The sequence below is a fragment of the Thermobia domestica genome, chromosome 18, assembly GCF_964235325.1.
Source record: "Thermobia domestica chromosome 18, izTheDome1.hap1.1, whole genome shotgun sequence".
Classification (NCBI taxonomy): domain Eukaryota; kingdom Metazoa; phylum Arthropoda; class Insecta; order Zygentoma; family Lepismatidae; genus Thermobia; species Thermobia domestica.
In genome coordinates, this window is record NC_137471.1 from 63773989 (window position 1) to 63791647 (window position 17659).

Sequence of the window (17659 nt, forward strand, 5' to 3'; positions counted from 1 at the left end):
CTTGAATTACACAGATGTATGTGTTCAGAACACACGTATTTTCTTCAGAGCCCACCAAATAGGATCCCATGGCACTCTATCGTAAGTTTTCTCTAGGTCGATGAAAACAACATGAAGGTCCTTCATCTGTTCTCTGTAGTTTTGCATTAGCATCCCAAGTGCGTATATCCTACTGCTTCCTTTGTCGACCGTCCTGGCAAATTGGTTCTCTGTAATGTCGGTCTCTTCCCTCAATTTTTGCTTATATCACTTTCTCTCACAGCTTCGTTGCATGTGTCTTAAGTTTTATTTCTCTGTAGTTGTCACATTCTTGCACATCTCCTTTGTTTTGTTTTTTTTTTTTCTTTTTTTTTTTTTAAACCGCACAACATAGCTACTTTTGGCATATTTCCTGTTTCCAGCGTGTTTTTAAATAGCAGAGTAAACCACTGCACTCCTTCTTTACATAAATTTTTCCATGCTTCGATATGGATATCCGGTTCTGGGGCTTTACTACTTTTCATCTTTGTCATGGCATGGTCACGGACCGAACCATTCTCTGATTTATGGGTATATTTTCATAAGTTTCCCTCGCGTTTTCTTCATTGAGAATTTTCTGGAAATACTCCTTCCTCCTCTTCTTTTTCTTCTCCTCACTTATCATAACCTTGTTACATTAATTCTTAACAGCGCACATCCGAAATATCTTTCTTTTAACTTACCTCTCTTTTATCTTTGAAAGCTTGTGAGATAATCTTTTCTCCCTCTTTAGTTTGCAGGTTATTGTATAACTCATCATAAGCCTTGCCTTTTGCTACATTAACTGCCTTCTTGACGTTCTTCTTTGCTTCTTTGTAATATTTCAGGTCTTGTTGATTGACAAAGTTCTGCCATTTTCTGTATCGTTCCTTTTTCTCCTTCACAGCTGCGTGAACTTATTTATTCCGCTACCACGTTCCCTTATCAACGAGATTCCTTCCTTTTGTTTTTCCTACAGTTTTTATTGCTGTTTTTCCCTCAATGCTACTGGTACTCTGGTCCATTCCTTTTCCACATGCATCTCTTCTTCCTTCAGTTGCAGTACTTGCGATGCAATTTCCTTTCGAATTTTTTCAGCACTTGCCACATCTAGTTTCCATCACTTCGTTCGAACAGAAACATTTTGTTGTCTTCTTCCTACCTTTTATTTGATGAAGATATTAGCTATTACGGGGCGGTTTTGCTCCATTAGAATCTCACCTAGTATTACTTTGCAGTCCTTTGCATCACGTAGGTTTGTTTCGTCCATAAGATAAAGTCGTTTTGAAACTTTAAGAGGCAACTCTCATATGCAGTAAGGTATTTTTCTTTCTTCCTATAGAAAGTATTCAGAATAGCAAGATGGTATGGTTCAGCCACTTGTAGTATGTTCTCACCTTCTTTATTTCTGTCTTCCAATCCATATCCTTCATGTATTCTTTCATATCCTCATCTTAATCGTCCTAGCTCATTTAGATCCGTGCTAGGACAAACTTTTCATGTAAAGAACAATTCTTCAGAGGACCGTCTAGCTAAATCCAAAATTCCTGCCTTGTATCTTCATCACATCTAGCTTCTAGGGCATAGGCGCTGGCTATATTCTAGGTTTCTCTTTCTCGTAGTACGAGCTTGAATATACCTAGGTAATAGTTGCGTCGCAAACTCTATTTTCGTCCACTAATTTCTCCTTCATATTCTTATCCAAGGCAATTCCTTCTGTCGTTGTTCCCCGTGTATACAAGTTTGTACCCAATTCTTATTTTCTTTGATTTTGAACTCTTCCATTCAGTCTCATGGATGCATGCTATGCTTACTTTTTTTCTTCTTCCCAGAATCTACAATAACTCTTAGCTCCTACCTGTCAAGGTCCCAATGTTCTGCATTCCTATTCTGTTCTTCTGCTGTTTTCGGACTCGTTTCTTTAACCCTTTCCGTCCATTGTTAAGGAGTAGTCACACGGTCACTTCTCATGGTCTTAAGGTAATCGGTCCGCGCGTCGCTTCTGGGGTGTTTGTGCTATGTCATTGTTTTATATTATATGTATGCTAGTGTGGTATTTTCAGGAAAAAAAAACGGGAGATAAAGAATCATTCTTTATTCACAAATATAAATCGGCTTTAAATCTGGATTCTGGCAACACTGAAATAATCTGATGACCTACCTTTAATGTATTTTGGATCTGGCATAGACACCGCGCTTCTTCCAAACTCAGCTCTTTCTTACTTTGTTCAATTATGCCCTGCTCGTTGTTTTTAGTAACCATTTTTGTGTTTCACCTATGTGATGGTATGTATTCCTATTTCCGTACCATATTTTTCTTATCCATTTGTATCCTTATTACCTTACCATTGAAAACTAAACTAGCTTGTTGTTCCGTTACATCTGGAGAATATTTAGTTTTTTTACAAAAGGATTTATTGGTAAGTAACCAATTTTTTTTAACGGTTAATTTATATTCTGGTTACTAACATATCAAAAATTTACCATCCGCGCTCAGTAACTTTAAACGCTGAGTAAAAAGAAATAGAATAAAAATGTATTATGAATACTATTAGTACATAGGGTGAGCTATATGTTCAAATAAAGCCACTGTGTTACAATTTATTGAGTTCTATGGAAGAGCCGTGTCGTGGAAAATCAGCGCCCGGGGCAAGAGTATACGACGGCGCCCCTATACATATCCTATCTTTTTCCTTTTTTCTCCCGAATTTTTCGCCCCCTTACTTCGGCGCCCCGGGGCCGTCGCCCCGTTCGCCTCCCCACGGCACGGCCCTGTTCTATGGTAATTCCGAAGATTAGACAGAATTAATGACGCTTGAGGAACTAAATTTTTGTTTGACTTTCTCAGAAATTGGACAAAGAGAATTAGAAAAAATCACGAAACAAAAATTGAATATTGAATTGTAGCTTACATGGATTTGAATTTATGATACCTTTCAGCACCGAAGCTATATTAGACATGGTACTACAGTTTAAAGTAGAATCCGAACCACCGCAATGTATTCAAGTGTCAATGTTCACACCCTGGAATCGAACCTGAGATCTTGTACACTTAAGGCGCATGCGCTAGCCACTAGACCAGCGGGGAAGATGAATGTTAAATTATAGTGTATTTTACTTCATTTATTATGCATTTCCTCCCATCACAAACTCGACGCTACTAATATTCTTTTAAAGAAAAACATATTTTATACCAAATATTTTTGTCCATTTGCAAACAGTACTTGATATATTAAAAGAATGTTTGTTCAATGCGTCATTTAAGGAAGGCAGAATGAGAAACATATAGATTTTAATAAATTATATATTAATATAGAATTACTTATAAAAATCGTGAAAAACTTTATATGAGTGGACAATCATGCCCATTGTTCATTATTGCTGTTTGTGTATTTTCAAATGCATGCTAGAGTGACATGTTTCATTTAGACTCAATAAACACACAGCAAAATGTTAACCAGCCCTTAAAGTGTAGTGAGTGGTTTGAGTTACTGATTACTAGCAAAGACGCTCTGAGTTCGATCTCTGGTTGTGCAGAATAATTTCTCTTTGATATTCTAATTGTTATTTGGGAAGGGTACGGTGTCTCAGTGGTAGAGTTGCTTACCTGTGGTCCGTGGAGACCCTGATTCGATCTCCGGCCATGTAAGTTTGTGGTTTACAACATCGTGCCCGTGAGTTTTCTCGCGGTACTCCTGTTTCCTCCCACATTCTCACTCCACCAATTCTTCAATTATCATTCACTTGCCTTAATCATCCATCTCCCTTAGCCTAAACTAAAAGATTTCAGCCCTAAGTGTTTAGACGCAATCTTTCTGAATTTTCCATTACGTTCTTTTCTCTCCAAAAAGGTAGGTCTAGTAACGAAAACCGGAGTTGGTGGTGACTTACCAAAATAACTTGCTTTAGATACTAAATATTATTCAATTTCAAAACCTTTTGGCCGCTCTAAAACGTATTATTTCAACACTTAGAGTTTGGTTGTGGTGTTTTCAATAAAAAAAAAAAATTGCGCAACTTCCCTTCCTAAGAAATCTCATGGGCGCAACTACAGCCTAAAATCCGTTAGGGATACCCCTATTACTTAGTATTGCTTGCATATGTTTTCTACAATGCAGTTGGGTTTATTTAGAACCAAACACTAATGGTAGGCCTATTTTGCTATTTGCCATGGTAGAAATTCATTATAATTGTTTTACGGGAAGAATTAAAAGAAACAAAAACTACCGTAAGACACACTACCGTAACTTTGCACAAAATATGAAAAGAGTTGCAGTCCTCTGTCGTTAAAACCATGAACTATAAAGAGAGTTTCAACTGCTATCGTAAGATAGAACATCTAACTGTATTTTGGCTATAATGTTGGCAGTTAACTTCAGATGTGTTGCCAATTTGGGGCAAAAGTCGCTAAATCTGGGAGGGGGGGGGGGTTCGTCCTCCACAATAGTGACAAAAAATAATTTTTCCGATTGGCAACTTTTTTGGTGATTTTTAAATGACGATTTAGCTACTTACAAATTTAGCGACTTTTGCTGCAAACAATCTGTTAATATGTAGAGAAGCATTATTAGTTCAAAACAGTTTTTATGTTCTGTTTTTTTTTTTTTTTTTTCTGTTTGTTTGAATCAGCGCTAGTGATGAAGAGTTTGGGAATACAGAGTACCCACTCCCCCACAATCCTGCATTGTTATCTGTTACTTCTTCCCTCTAAGGCGAACAATTACAAACTTGATGTCCTTTAGTTCGCAGGTCTTCCGTTGAGAGACACAAGTAATACAGCATTACCGATAGCAACGAGGTTAGCTATAGATGTGTGAATAAAGGCGAAGTGGGTGTTTGTTATATTTGTCCTTTGGGATCTTTTAATTATTTTGCACTTTTTCTTAAAACAAAATGCATAACTTAAGAACTGTAGTGTTAATTATTTCGAAACTATTATGACTCCAAAATATGAACAAAAGTACCCGAAACATTGTGAAATGATCCCTGAGTTCAAGGATTGGTTTCGCCCTGTTTACAAAGATGATTGTAGAACATATTGTTTATTTTACATCTACAACTTTAAAACAATGCTTATAGACAATGGATTTCACGAATAACTTTTTTAGCGACTTTTTTTTTACCCAAAATTGGAGTCATTTCACCTCTCGTTTAGTGACTTTTTCTGTCAACAATTTGGCAGCACTGGTAAGTTACATGCGACTTTCTTTAAAGTTCCTTCAATCCTGTGCAAAATAACCCCGTCTTACGGTATCAACTTCTTATATTCCTCCATTAAGATACAGTATATTCTAGTTACATAGTTTTATTAGTTATTTTTTAAAATCCTGTGTAAGAACCATTTAATACTTCAGTCTTCCAGACCCCCACTGCTTAGTTTGTGTACCATTAAGAGTTTCATCCTGGCGAAATTAAAATACCGCTAATTTTACAGTAATTATGTGTATCTTCAAATAGATAAAAGATAATCGAAATGTAGAACAAGAGCGCCCTAGGCAATATCATTTTACATGAGATACCGTTATCACGACTCACTTATCTGCTTTCGATTTCGAGCCATTTTGGAAATCTGCATTTATTTTCGCGTTTCTAAACAGCTGAAAACGGAAAGTCACTAGGTGACTTGTGATAACAGTACCTCACGCAAAATAATATTGTCTAGGGCGCTATTGTTCCATATTTTAATTATCTTTTATCTATTTGAAGATATCACATAATTACTGTAAAATTAGCGGTATTTTAATTTCGCCGGGATGAAGACTCTTAAGTATGAAATTGCAAGATTAAATTGTATCAAAAAATTTGGTCTAATAGAAAAGCTCTCAAAAATCTCCGTGTTCAAGACTATCCAAAACAGTTACTTTCAGTTTTGAGAGTTTCGGCTTGGCCAAACAGACTAATTTTTTTCTTTCTTTCTTTCTGGAAGCAAATAGCACACGTATATCCACCCATCTTTTGTTTTTTCCGTAGGTATGGCATTCTTTAGAAACCCTTTTCTGTTTACATACTGCAGTGTTTCCATGAAACTTTTTTTTCCTTTTTAAAGTGTTCCTATTGTAAACAAATTCCAGAAGAAGAACAGAGAAAAGAAGCAAAAACAAATATTGATGAAGAACTTGAAAGGCGTCTACTAGGAAAAGTTTTATGTTTTCCTTTCTTTCTTTCGCCGGAAACTTTTGCAAGTCCAAGTCAACAATGTCAACAACGTAGAAATGTTTCAATCTTACTCCTCGTGTAGTTATAACCTGTTCAAGTTTTCACTGGAGGCCAGAGCGTTGCAAAGAAAACTTATTTAGAAGATATTTTCACAATGTTTGGGCAAGGAAAGTCCTTCTTGTACTACAAAAGGAACAAGTTGTTTACATGTTTCAAGAAGGCATAGATTTAATTGAGGAACGAAAGTAATTTGTTTAGTGGAGAATCAATATAACAAAACTTAGGTAATTAGTATTATAAGAATTCTGGTATTGCTGGTGGTTTTTTTCCTCCGCAAATTGAAAATGCAGTAGGATTCTTTACTTTTTCCTAGTGGAAGGGAAGGATGTTCTGTTTTCACGTTGGGACTTACTCTTTTAATATCATCAGTAGAGACCGGATGTTAGGCAAAATGCCTATTCTTTGATATTAAAAATATGATCAAAAATAACGTTTCAAAGTTTATGTGGGGGGGGGGGTATAGTTTCGATTTAAGCCAATTTTATTTTGCCTATTTTGCCTATTTCGACCTTTACTGCCTAAATAATTGCTTTAGTGCCTAATGTTGCCTATTTTATGCATTTTTTTTTTTAAAATAAGCGTTTATTGGGAAAACATATAATTTATACAACATAAATACAGACGCATATATACGTATAATAAGTGTTTGTAAACTCCTGTCACCACGGCATGGCGCGTCCTCAGGTTGCGGATCGAGGAGAAGGCCTCTAGATATAGAGGTTAGCTGCGAATATACTGAATAAGCAGTCGCGGACAGACGACTAGGAGTGGTCCTCCAGCTTGGGGGTTTGGGTAAGGCTAACACCCTCACCCTGTAAAAAAAGGTACTTGTTCAGAAACATTCACAAAAGCCTCGGATAAGGACTGATAACTTGGCACGACATCAGCAAAAGAAAATGGACATGAGATTTGGAACATGGAATATTAGAAGTCTTTATAGGGCAGGCGCGTTAAAATCTGTAACTAGTGAGTTAGAGAAATACAGGATGGACTTAGTAGGAGTTCAGGAAGTTAGGTGGGAAGGAAATGGATCTGAGAATTCCGGAAATTTTATGTTCTTTTACGGGGAAGGAAATAAAAATCACCAGTTAGGAACAGGGTTTTTCGTTCACAAACGAATATTACCAGCAATTAAACGGGTTGAATTTGTTACTGACAGACTTTCTTTTATTACTCTTAAGGGACGGTGGTGTGATATTATTGTTTTAAATGTACATGCTCCAACTGAAGATAAGGGTGACGATATAAAAGATAGTTTTTACGAAGAAGTTGAACGGATATTTGACCAACTCCCGCGATACCATATGAAGATTCTATTAGGGGATTTCAATGCGAAGGTAGGACGAGAGGATATTTTCAAACCGATTATAGGGAACGAAAGTTTGCATAAGGAAAGTAATGACAACAGTGTTAGACTCGTGAACTTTGCAACATCCAAAAACCTAATCGTGAAGAGTACAAAATTCCCACATCGCGACGTTCATAAATACACTTGGACATCACCAGACGGAAAAACACATAATCAAATTGATCACGTTTTAGTAGATAGAAGAAGACAATCTAGCATAATTGACGTCCGGTCGTTTAGAGGGGCTGATTGTGACACTGATCACTACCTGGTAGCAGCGATAATACGGGAGAGATTATCGTTGAATAAATGTAATCCTCAATGTCCGAAAACGGAGAGATTTAATTTAAAGAAATTAGAAGAGAGCAAGGTAAAAGAGGAATACCAGATTGAAGTTTCGAATAGATTCTCGGTTTTAGAAGACTCGGAGTGCACTAGTGTTGAGGATACTTGGATTGAAATTAGAGATAGCATTAAAAGTTCAGCAATAGAAAAATTGGGACACGCGGAAATACGTAGGAATAAACCATGGTTCGACCAAGAATGCATTAAACTAGTAGAGAAGAGAAAACAGGCAAAATTACGGTGGCTACAAAATCCGAATGAAACAACTACACAAAATTTCGCAGATATCAGGCGGGAAACTTCCAAAACTTTTAGAACAAAGAAACGGGATTTTTTGAAAGCTAAAATTAAGGAACTTGAAGATAACAGTAAAAATAAAAATATTCGGGACATGTATAAGGGGATCAGCGAATTTAAGAGAGGCTATCAACCTCGTGCTTATATATTAAAGAAATCTGACGGAACAGTTCTCACTGATACGGATAGCCTCTTAAATAGATGGAAAGATTTCTTTGACGATTTGCTGAACACGCAGCCAAAAACTAATGTGCGTGGAGAAAAGGAGATACACACCGCAGAACCGTATATTCCAGAACTCAATCGAATAGAAGTGGAAGCCGCTATAAAGAAATTAAAGAAACACAAATCTCCGGGTGTAGATGAAATTCCGGCTGAGTTAATTTTAGCTGGAGGCGAAAAATTGTGGAACAAGATACACAAACTCATTCTCCTTATCTGGAACAAGGAAGAATTGCCACAAGAGTGGAAAGAGTCAATCATTGTTCCAATTCACAAGAAAGGCGACAAAACTGACTGTAATAATTATCGAGGCATTTCTCTTCTGTCAACATCCTATAAAATCCTTTCAAATATTCTGTTAGCAAGATTGACCCCATACGCAGATGAAATTATTGGAGATTATCAGTGCGGATTTAGACGAAATCGATCAACTATCGACCAAATATTTACCATTCGCCAAATACTCGAAAAGAAGTGGGAATACAATACCCCGGTACATCAACTATTTATTGATTTTAGAAAGGCTTACGACTCGGTTAGGAGAGAAACATTATACAACGTTCTTACAGAGCTTGGAATACCGAGAAAGCTAATTAGATTAATTAAGATATGTTTAAGTGAATCCCAAAGTAAAGTCCGGGTAGGAAAATTTTTGTCCACGAGCTTCCACGTCGAAAATGGCCTGAAACAAGGAGATGCGTTGGCGCCATTATTATTTAACTTTGTGCTGGAATACGCCATAAGGAAAATCAAAGATAGCAACCAGGGCCTAGAGTTGAACGGCATTCACCAGGTTATGGCATATGCTGATGATGTAAATTTAATAGGGGATGATAGGAGAACAGTAGAAATAAATGCAGAGATATTATTAAACGCTTGCAGGGACATGGGTTTACAAGTAAATGCAGAGAAAACTAAATACATGGAAGTGCGTCGGGACCGTAATACGGCAAATTGTGGATGTGTTAAAATATTAAATAATACTTTTGATAAAGTGGATACTTTCAAGTATTTAGGATCAATATTAACAGACGGAAATCATATTCGCGAAGAAATTAAATGTCGACTAAAAGCAGGGAATCCGTGTTACTATTCGGTTCAAAATCTCTTGTCGTCGCGAATTCTGTCGAGGAATTTGAAGCTTAAAATATATAAAACGATAATCATGCCAGTTGTTCTGTATGGTTGCGAAACATGGTCGCTTACTCTGAGGGAAGAACATAGACTGAAAGTATTTGAGAACAGGATCCTGAGAAGAATATTCGGACCCAAGAGGAACGAGAATGGGGAATGGCGGAAGCTTCATAACGAGGAACTACATAGTTTATACGGTTTACCCAACATTGTTAGGGTCGTCAAGTCTAGGAGGCTTAGGTGGGCAGGTCATGTAGCTAGAATGGAAGAAAGTAGAAACGCTTTCAAAGTCTTGACTGGTAGACCCATAGGAAAACGACCATTAGGAAGACCTAGGCGCAGATGGGAGGATAATATTAAGATGGATCTCGCAGAGATAGGAATACAAAGTAGAAACTGGATCCAATTAGCTAAGGATAGAAGTCAGTGGAGAGCTTTTGTGAACGCGGCACTGAACCTCCGGGTTTCATAGGCCATAGAGTTAGTTAGTTAGTTAGTTTTTTTTTTTTTTTAAGTGTTTGTAAATACAAACACGTGCTACGTTACAATGTGCATACAGAGTGAACTTCAAAGATGTGCACATACTTTGGGAGGTGATTAATTACATCAAAAGAAGACAAAAAGTCCTCTTGTATTTTGTCGAATTCTGTGTCGTGTACGAGTGACAGTGGTGCCAACTTGGAATCGAAAATCAAATCCTGACAATTGGAACGGAACAGATAGGTGTGCACATACGTTGAGAGGTGATTCGTGACATGAAAAGAAGACAAAAAGTCCTGTTGCATGTTGTCGAATTCCTTGTCGTGTACGAGTGACAGAGATGCCAACTTGGAATCGAAAATCGCACATATACTTCGACAGATGATTCGTGACATGTAAAGAAGACAAAAAGTCCTCTTGAATGTCAGGAAACACCTCCCGAAGTATGTGCATACTTTTATGTCTCGGTCCAAATGTCAGGATTCGATTTTCAATTTTAAGATGGCACCCCTGTCACTCGTACACGACGCGGAATTCCACAACATGCAACAGGACTTTTTGCCTTCTTTTGATATGCATCATACAACAGGTCTTCTTTTGATATAACGAATCACCTTCCGAAGTATGTGCAGATCTTTTAGGTTCACCCAGTATGTATGAATGAGTAACAAGCTTCGTTTTTATATGTACAATAAAATAAGATATTAACAAACAGGTATGTTTCTATATTCTTTGAACATTATCTATGACCTGAACCTATTTTTTAATGGTATTGAGTATTTATCTTCATTATTTCGAGTTACATTTTAGTGCCTATTTTACTGCCTATTTTGAATTTTTAGTGCCTATTTGCCTGCCTATTTTACAGGTTTTTAGTGCCTAAACATCCGGTCTCTGTTCATCAGCTACATCCAACTTTGTGTCGCATTGTTCGAAGTATATTTACAATAGGTTTAACTTGGATTTGTTCATCACAAAACGTTAGAAAAATAAATTTAGAAATAATTACTCTTGTAGAATATATGATACAAGAAATCAGAACGATCTATACCTAAAAGTTATAGAATATGCAATTCGTCAATAGTAAATACAAAATGAAATCTTACAATGTTTCGTCCTGTATATGCATGATTGTCCTGTATTTTTGCAATTTATGTTCCTATCTTGTGTGGAAGTTTTAGTGCTTGGTTTTAGGTACATGAAGATGGGTACCAAGCATCCTGTATTTACCGTGAAGAAATATCGTAACCCTAGTCCTGTAGGCTAAAGGAGGCGAATGATTAATTAAAGTGAATGAATATGAGAGGGAGTGATGGAATGAAAATGTGGAAGGAAAGAGAGAACCCCGGTAAAACACATCAGCGATAAACGATGTGGTCAACTGCAAACTCACATTTCTAGGGTTAGGAATCCCCTCGCATCAAAAGTTAACGCTGTACCACTAAACTACCTCGACCCTATTCTTAAGTTGTACGAGGGAGGACCAGAAACTAAGGCTACAAGACCGATATTTCTGGAGTTTCGTCTGTTATACAGGAATGAGGAGTGTGCGATAATTTTAATACATGGAGTTGGAAACTATGCAGAGTTTTAGCCAACTGCCACCTAGACGCTAGATGTAGGTAAACACAAATGGCGACTCGTTTGGAAAACTGGTCTCGCGAAGAAGTCTGCTCAGTTATTCGATTTCTGTGGGAGAAATATGTAACTCAGACGTCTACAGAGAGATTGTAATGTCTCGTCAACATGTCGCAGAATGATGTCGTAAGTTTGCGGCTGGTAGAGAAAATGTCACCGACGAGGAGCCCAGTGGCCGACCACCCTATGGCCCATCATCTACTACCCGCCGGACATCGCTCCAATCGGCTTTAGCCTGTTTCTGCACTTGAAGGAGCAATTAGGCGGCGAAATGCTTCAGACAAGGAGGTGAAACACCTGGTGGCAACGTGGCTGAACATGCAAGGACAGGATTTTTTACCAGGAGGGAATCTTGAAACTCATCTCACGATGTTGACAAGTGCCTCAACCGACATGGAGACTGTCGAAAAATAACCTAATATATGTACTATATTTGGTTGTATTGATTGTATGAAATAATATACAGTATACATGTTTCACTGCAGGCTTTGTAACCTTACTTTCTGATCAGCCCTCGTAGATAATTTTGTAAATTCACAAGTCAATACTTGACTCTGCTTATACCTATTTCCAACTATAATATACCTTTATATACCGTTATTATGTGGTTATTTTTGAAAATTTTAATCAGCAAATCTGTTAGTGAATTTGTGAAATAATAATAATAATAATAATTTCCTTTTTATTATTTCAGCACTCCCAGAGGTTTGGAAGACGTTTCTCGCTATCCTCATCTTTTAGCCAAACTGCTCGAAGACAAATCATGGAAAGAAGAAGACGTTAAAAAATTGGCTGGTCTTAATTTTCTTCGTGTGTTCAAAGGAGTAGAAGAGGTAAAATTGTTCCTGAATGATTGCTTGCTTCTAGCCTGTTATTTATTACTTTTTTTTTTTTTTTTGTTTGTTTCTTTTGAAATCCGTATGTACAGAGTTGATCAGTATAAGGTTTATTTATACAAACCTTTCTTCGGATAACAAAAAAAAAATGTTAGATTTTTAAATATTTGTCAAACTCTATATTAGAGTTCTATGAACATAATTTTTGTCTGCTAACCTATAGAGGGTGTTACAAAAAGGTGTCAATATTTTGTGAACAGATTCCTCTCATCAAAGTTTAAAAAAAAAACGTTCATGTGGACCTGTGCTCAAAACTGGATAGTTTCAGGGTTATAGGGTACCGAAAACGTGAAATAAGTAAACTCTAAGGGCCTTATGCAGAGTTGTTTTGACCTCTGATTAACGTCATACTACGGTGTTGACTAACGGATGGTTATCAAAATTTTATTCAGTCTCTGATTAGGACGTAGTATTTGACGAAGTTAATCACATGTGACTAATTAATCTAAAGCAGAGGCTAATCTTTTACCCACGTTTTAGCGTGCGACACAACATTTCGTATTTCGTATTTCATGTGTTTTCATTTTTGGAGACTACGCATGCGCTGATCTACTTTTCCGTAGTTGCCACATTTATTTTTCTCACCCGATGCATTGGGGTTATATAAGTTAATCATGCCCAAATCATCTTTTTAGTTGTCCTCAAAGTAGACTCTAAATACCAAAAAGTGCACCTTCCTTAGTAAAAAGTTAGTATTCTACTAACTAGGCTGTGACTAACACTCGATTAATGAATTCTCTCTGAATACCGCCCTGGGACCGATCGTAGTCTGGTTAAGACATCACTGAGGAACTAGTATGTGAACTATCAAAATATCCATCTTTCAAAACCTCCATTACTTGCACAATCATTTTCAGAGAGGATGTTTGGGAGTACTTGATCACTCTCCACCAATTTCTCTAAAAAAAATTAAATGTCCAAGTACTGGAACATTCTTAAACATGGATATTTTAATAGTTCACATACCAGTTCCTCAGTAATGTCTTGACCTGACTACGATAGGTTCCGTGGTAGTGGAGCTATGAACTTTTTAAAGTTCACGTGTTTTACGTATGCGGCACCATATACCTCCGAAACTGCCTACTTTTGAGTACCGGTCGTCCATCAATTATGGTCTTCTTCGCCTTCTCCCTGTCTTTCCTGCCACCATACCTTCTACACGTCCTTCATGGTACAGTTCCTTCGTAGCCTATGTCCCAAACAGTTTCTCTTTCTCGTCTTAATTATATCTAAATGTTGAAGGCGGAAATGGTTAGAATTCCGTGCACATGCCTTCAAAGAGGAAAAAAGAAGCCTAGATTGTTTATTATGATTATTGAGTTACGTTTGGGCATATATTCCGAAGTTGGGCGTCCGCTTTCGTCAACTTTTTTCACTGTTATCTCCTTTCCACACTTTCTGCAATTTGTTATTAGGCTCATTAATCCGTGCTCTTCACAAACTTTTAAAAGATTTTGCTCGTTATCAATGTATTCCTTCACAAATGTTAAAACTGCTAGTTCATTGCCCTTGTACATTCGCCATATTGGTAACATAAATGCTCGTTTCTTTCCCACAATGCAGCTGTTCGGTTACCTTGCGCCAAGTAGTTCCCTCCGCTCGCCATATAGTCCCATGTTTATAACCGCTTATATATAAAAAATAAACAGATTTTTCGAGACTCTTATATATTATCAAGCACACAAACGATCAAATTATCCATATCTTTCCTGTAAATTTTAAAAATTTCGCTGGAAACGGACGCCCAACTTTGGAATTTAACCCTAAGTTTGTAAATTGGTTGTTGGTGGGTAATCTTCATGTGTTTAGGCAGAAGTTAAATATATGTTGTATTAGAGGAAATGGCTCATTAATTTTAATAATTAAGACATAGAGTAATATAAGGTGAAAAAATAGCACTAATTGTTCTTTTCTCCTACATTATTTCTAAAACCCTCTCAGATTTTCTTCATTCTTCTCCACATCCATATTTCTAAAGCTTACAATCGTTTTTAATCGTTTTTGCGTAATGTCCATGTTTCTGACTCACAGTGTCTTTTTCTCAACAATTTATTCAAGATCCCACAAAATAGTATTTTCTTCTTCCTAATGGCTTTTTCGCCATTCCTAACCTCGTTTTTATTTCTTGTTCACATTTCATATCATAACTAATAAAATACTATCCAGGTATCGAAAACTAGTCACCTGTTCTATTTTCTGCACTCCTACTAACTTCTATATTTGATACCGACTGTTTCGTTCCAATCACCACGGCTTTTGTCTTTCTAACATTTATTTTCATCCCATATTCTCCACAGCTCTTTCTCAACTTTTCTAACATCTTACTGATTTTCTCTTCAGATTCCGCAACAAACGCCATATCATCTGCAAACCACATTCATTCTAGTTCCTACTGAAATACCGTCTTCATAGAGTAATATTTTTAAATACGATACTAGCAAATAACAACCCCAGGGGAAAGTAAGAAAATCTCAACTTTAGAAACAATTAACAATCAACGAACCTTGAGAAATGAAAATTTCAAAGCTGATAATGAAACTGGACTTTTCTTAGAGATGCCATTAAAATTGTCTATAAAAGCAAATGAAGTCCTAATTAACAAGATAAGTTTGAACACAAAACAGAGATGAGCTTAGGTATTATTCGCGTTAGAATTCTTCATCATTCGTTTTGGAATACTTTGACACTTGTCTTTATGAGATTATGTTCTTTCCCGTACACCTCAAAGTTATTGGACGAGGAGGAAAAAGAAAATAGTTCAAATCTGTTTCCGTAGATTAGAAATGTATAACTTGAATATATCATATTTAATGGTCGCACTGGTTTAGTGGTAGAGCGCTCACATATGGTGCGTAAGGTCCTTGATTCGATTCCCAATTTACATCAAGAGAACTTTGTGGTGAGCAAACACCGTGTGTGTAAATCTACTCGTGGATCTCCCACTTCCTTTATTCTACCATTTCATTCATTATCATTACTGTCTGCCTTGACTTCGATGCATATACGTGAGATGTTAAACGAGAATTTCCATTTAATTTTTATTCATTCCTTTGAATATACAGGGTGTTTCAAAACAACACCACCGACAACGTTTTGGGAGGTGATTCATGACACCAAAATAAGACAAAAAGTATAGACCAACCTGGATGCACAAATGCTTCCTTTCGGAGTTATAGGCTGCCGAAACCATGACAAAATGAACTTTAAAGGTCCATAGCTCCAATATTATGGGATCTACCGTAGTCGGGTCAAGACTTCACGTAGGAACTGGTATGTGCCCTATCCAAATATCCAAGTTTCAGAATCCTGCGGTACTTCCACAACCATTTTATGGGGGTAGTTGGTGAGTACTTCAAAAGATATGCCCGTAGGCAAATTCCCTCTACAAAAATTGTTTCGTGACCTTAGGATTCTAAAATAAGCCCACATATTAGTTCCTAAGTGAAGTTTTGACTACGGTATGTCCCATAGTATTGGTGCTGTGGCTCTTTAAAGTTCATTTTTTCATGTTTCCGGCAGGATGTAACTCCGAAACGAAGCGTTTGTGTACCCAGGTTGGTCTATAGTTTTTGTTTTATCTTGGTGTCAGGAATCACCTCCCAAACGTTGTCGATGTTGTTTTGAAACAAACTGCATTTTATCTTATAATCTAACTTATCGTTGGTTTAGTCATTTGGATCATGGATGAGTCCCTACTGATAGTTATAGGCCTACACATTTTAATCTAGAAGATTTTATTTACTTATTTATTTAAGTTTAGCTTTCTATACTTGTACTATTAAGGTTTACGACTGTCTCAGCAATAAATGTGTGTCAGTCATGGCAAATATCAAAGTCTATTCATGATGAGCCAATAATAGTGCTTTTATAATAGTGCTTATGTATCTTTTTACTAACGTAATTAAAATACTTATAATTTTCAAACGATCGTAGTAATCTCGTTGTTCAACGTTATATGATGACATTTTGTGACGTCATGCATATATTGCCAGATAATATTATGTCCGAAAAAACATAAAACATATATATCGTCGTCTTACTTTCTACTCATAATTTCGCTTTGAAGAAGTATAGAACTGAAATTAGGAATAAACAACATTCAAGAAGTTCTTATCACTTAACTCTAAATTTGTTCAAAACTCATGAGAATGATATGTGAAAAATGAGTTCTAAATCTTTAAACTAGATTCACTCCTTCAAGCAGACTAAATGTCTGACATGGTTAAAAGATAAGAAAAAATAAACACGGATTATCCTCAATAGAAGTCAATTGTGTAGTTGAGGAGAAGGGACGAAAAGCTTAATGAAAATTCCAATTTGTTGTATATCTGCTCCAGAAAAGAAAATCAAGAATTGAATGCTCAAAGAGAGTAGGAGAGTGTCTAGTCTTATTACTGAAATACACTACCAACCAAATTTAGCTTATAGTTGCAAATTTTAGAAATTCAGAAAACTTCTATAAATCATGGCTAGTTAGTTCTTCCTGATTTTATTAAAAATTCAAAGCGTTGCATATAGGGCTAGCTCAGGAGAGTAATGCTCCCGGAAGTAGGAACGAAAAACACAGTTCTTATTGGTTGGCGTTATCCATTTCTTGCCACGTTGCATACAAATAGCAGAAATCAAACGATTGTTGTTGTTGGTCTTCGTAGTCGAGTGGGTCTGCTGGTCTAGTGGCTAGCATGTGCTCCTTTGGTGTACGGGGTCCCGGGTTCGATTCCCGGTAGGAGAGCCTTTGTGATTTTAACTGTCCTCGATATTTCTGTGTTCGTGTCCCTGTCGCTCTAGGTAATTGGAGAAAGCAAGTTAAAAATGAGTTAAGCAAGTAAAATTAGATATAAGTAGTTTAAGTAAGTTACTGTAACAAAAAAAAGTGGGCTAGCGCTATATGCTAGTAACGAAAATCTCTTTTGGCGGAGTTCAAACCCGGTCCGAGGAAAGATTTTTTTACATTTTTTTAGATTTTTATAACACTTTTTACATTAAAATAATATGAAAATAATATTCAAAAAAGTGATTTACTTACTTTTGTGCAGATAAGTAGTAGTAGAAACGGGTTAGAAGCCCCGCAGGGCTCTTTTCGTTC

At 36.7% G+C, this 17659-nt stretch overlaps 1 protein-coding gene across 1 annotated transcript in view; it reads left to right on the top strand.

The window, feature by feature from the left end:
* Positions 1–17659, top strand: part of LOC145675799 (dipeptidase 1-like) — a 993427-nt gene that overhangs the window by 968586 nt on the left and 7182 nt on the right. Inside the window, exon 11 of the mRNA XM_081746502.1 lies at positions 12372–12510. Within this exon, the coding sequence (XP_081602628.1) occupies positions 12372–12510 (139 nt within the window). The remainder of the gene's footprint in view (positions 1–12371; positions 12511–17659) is intronic.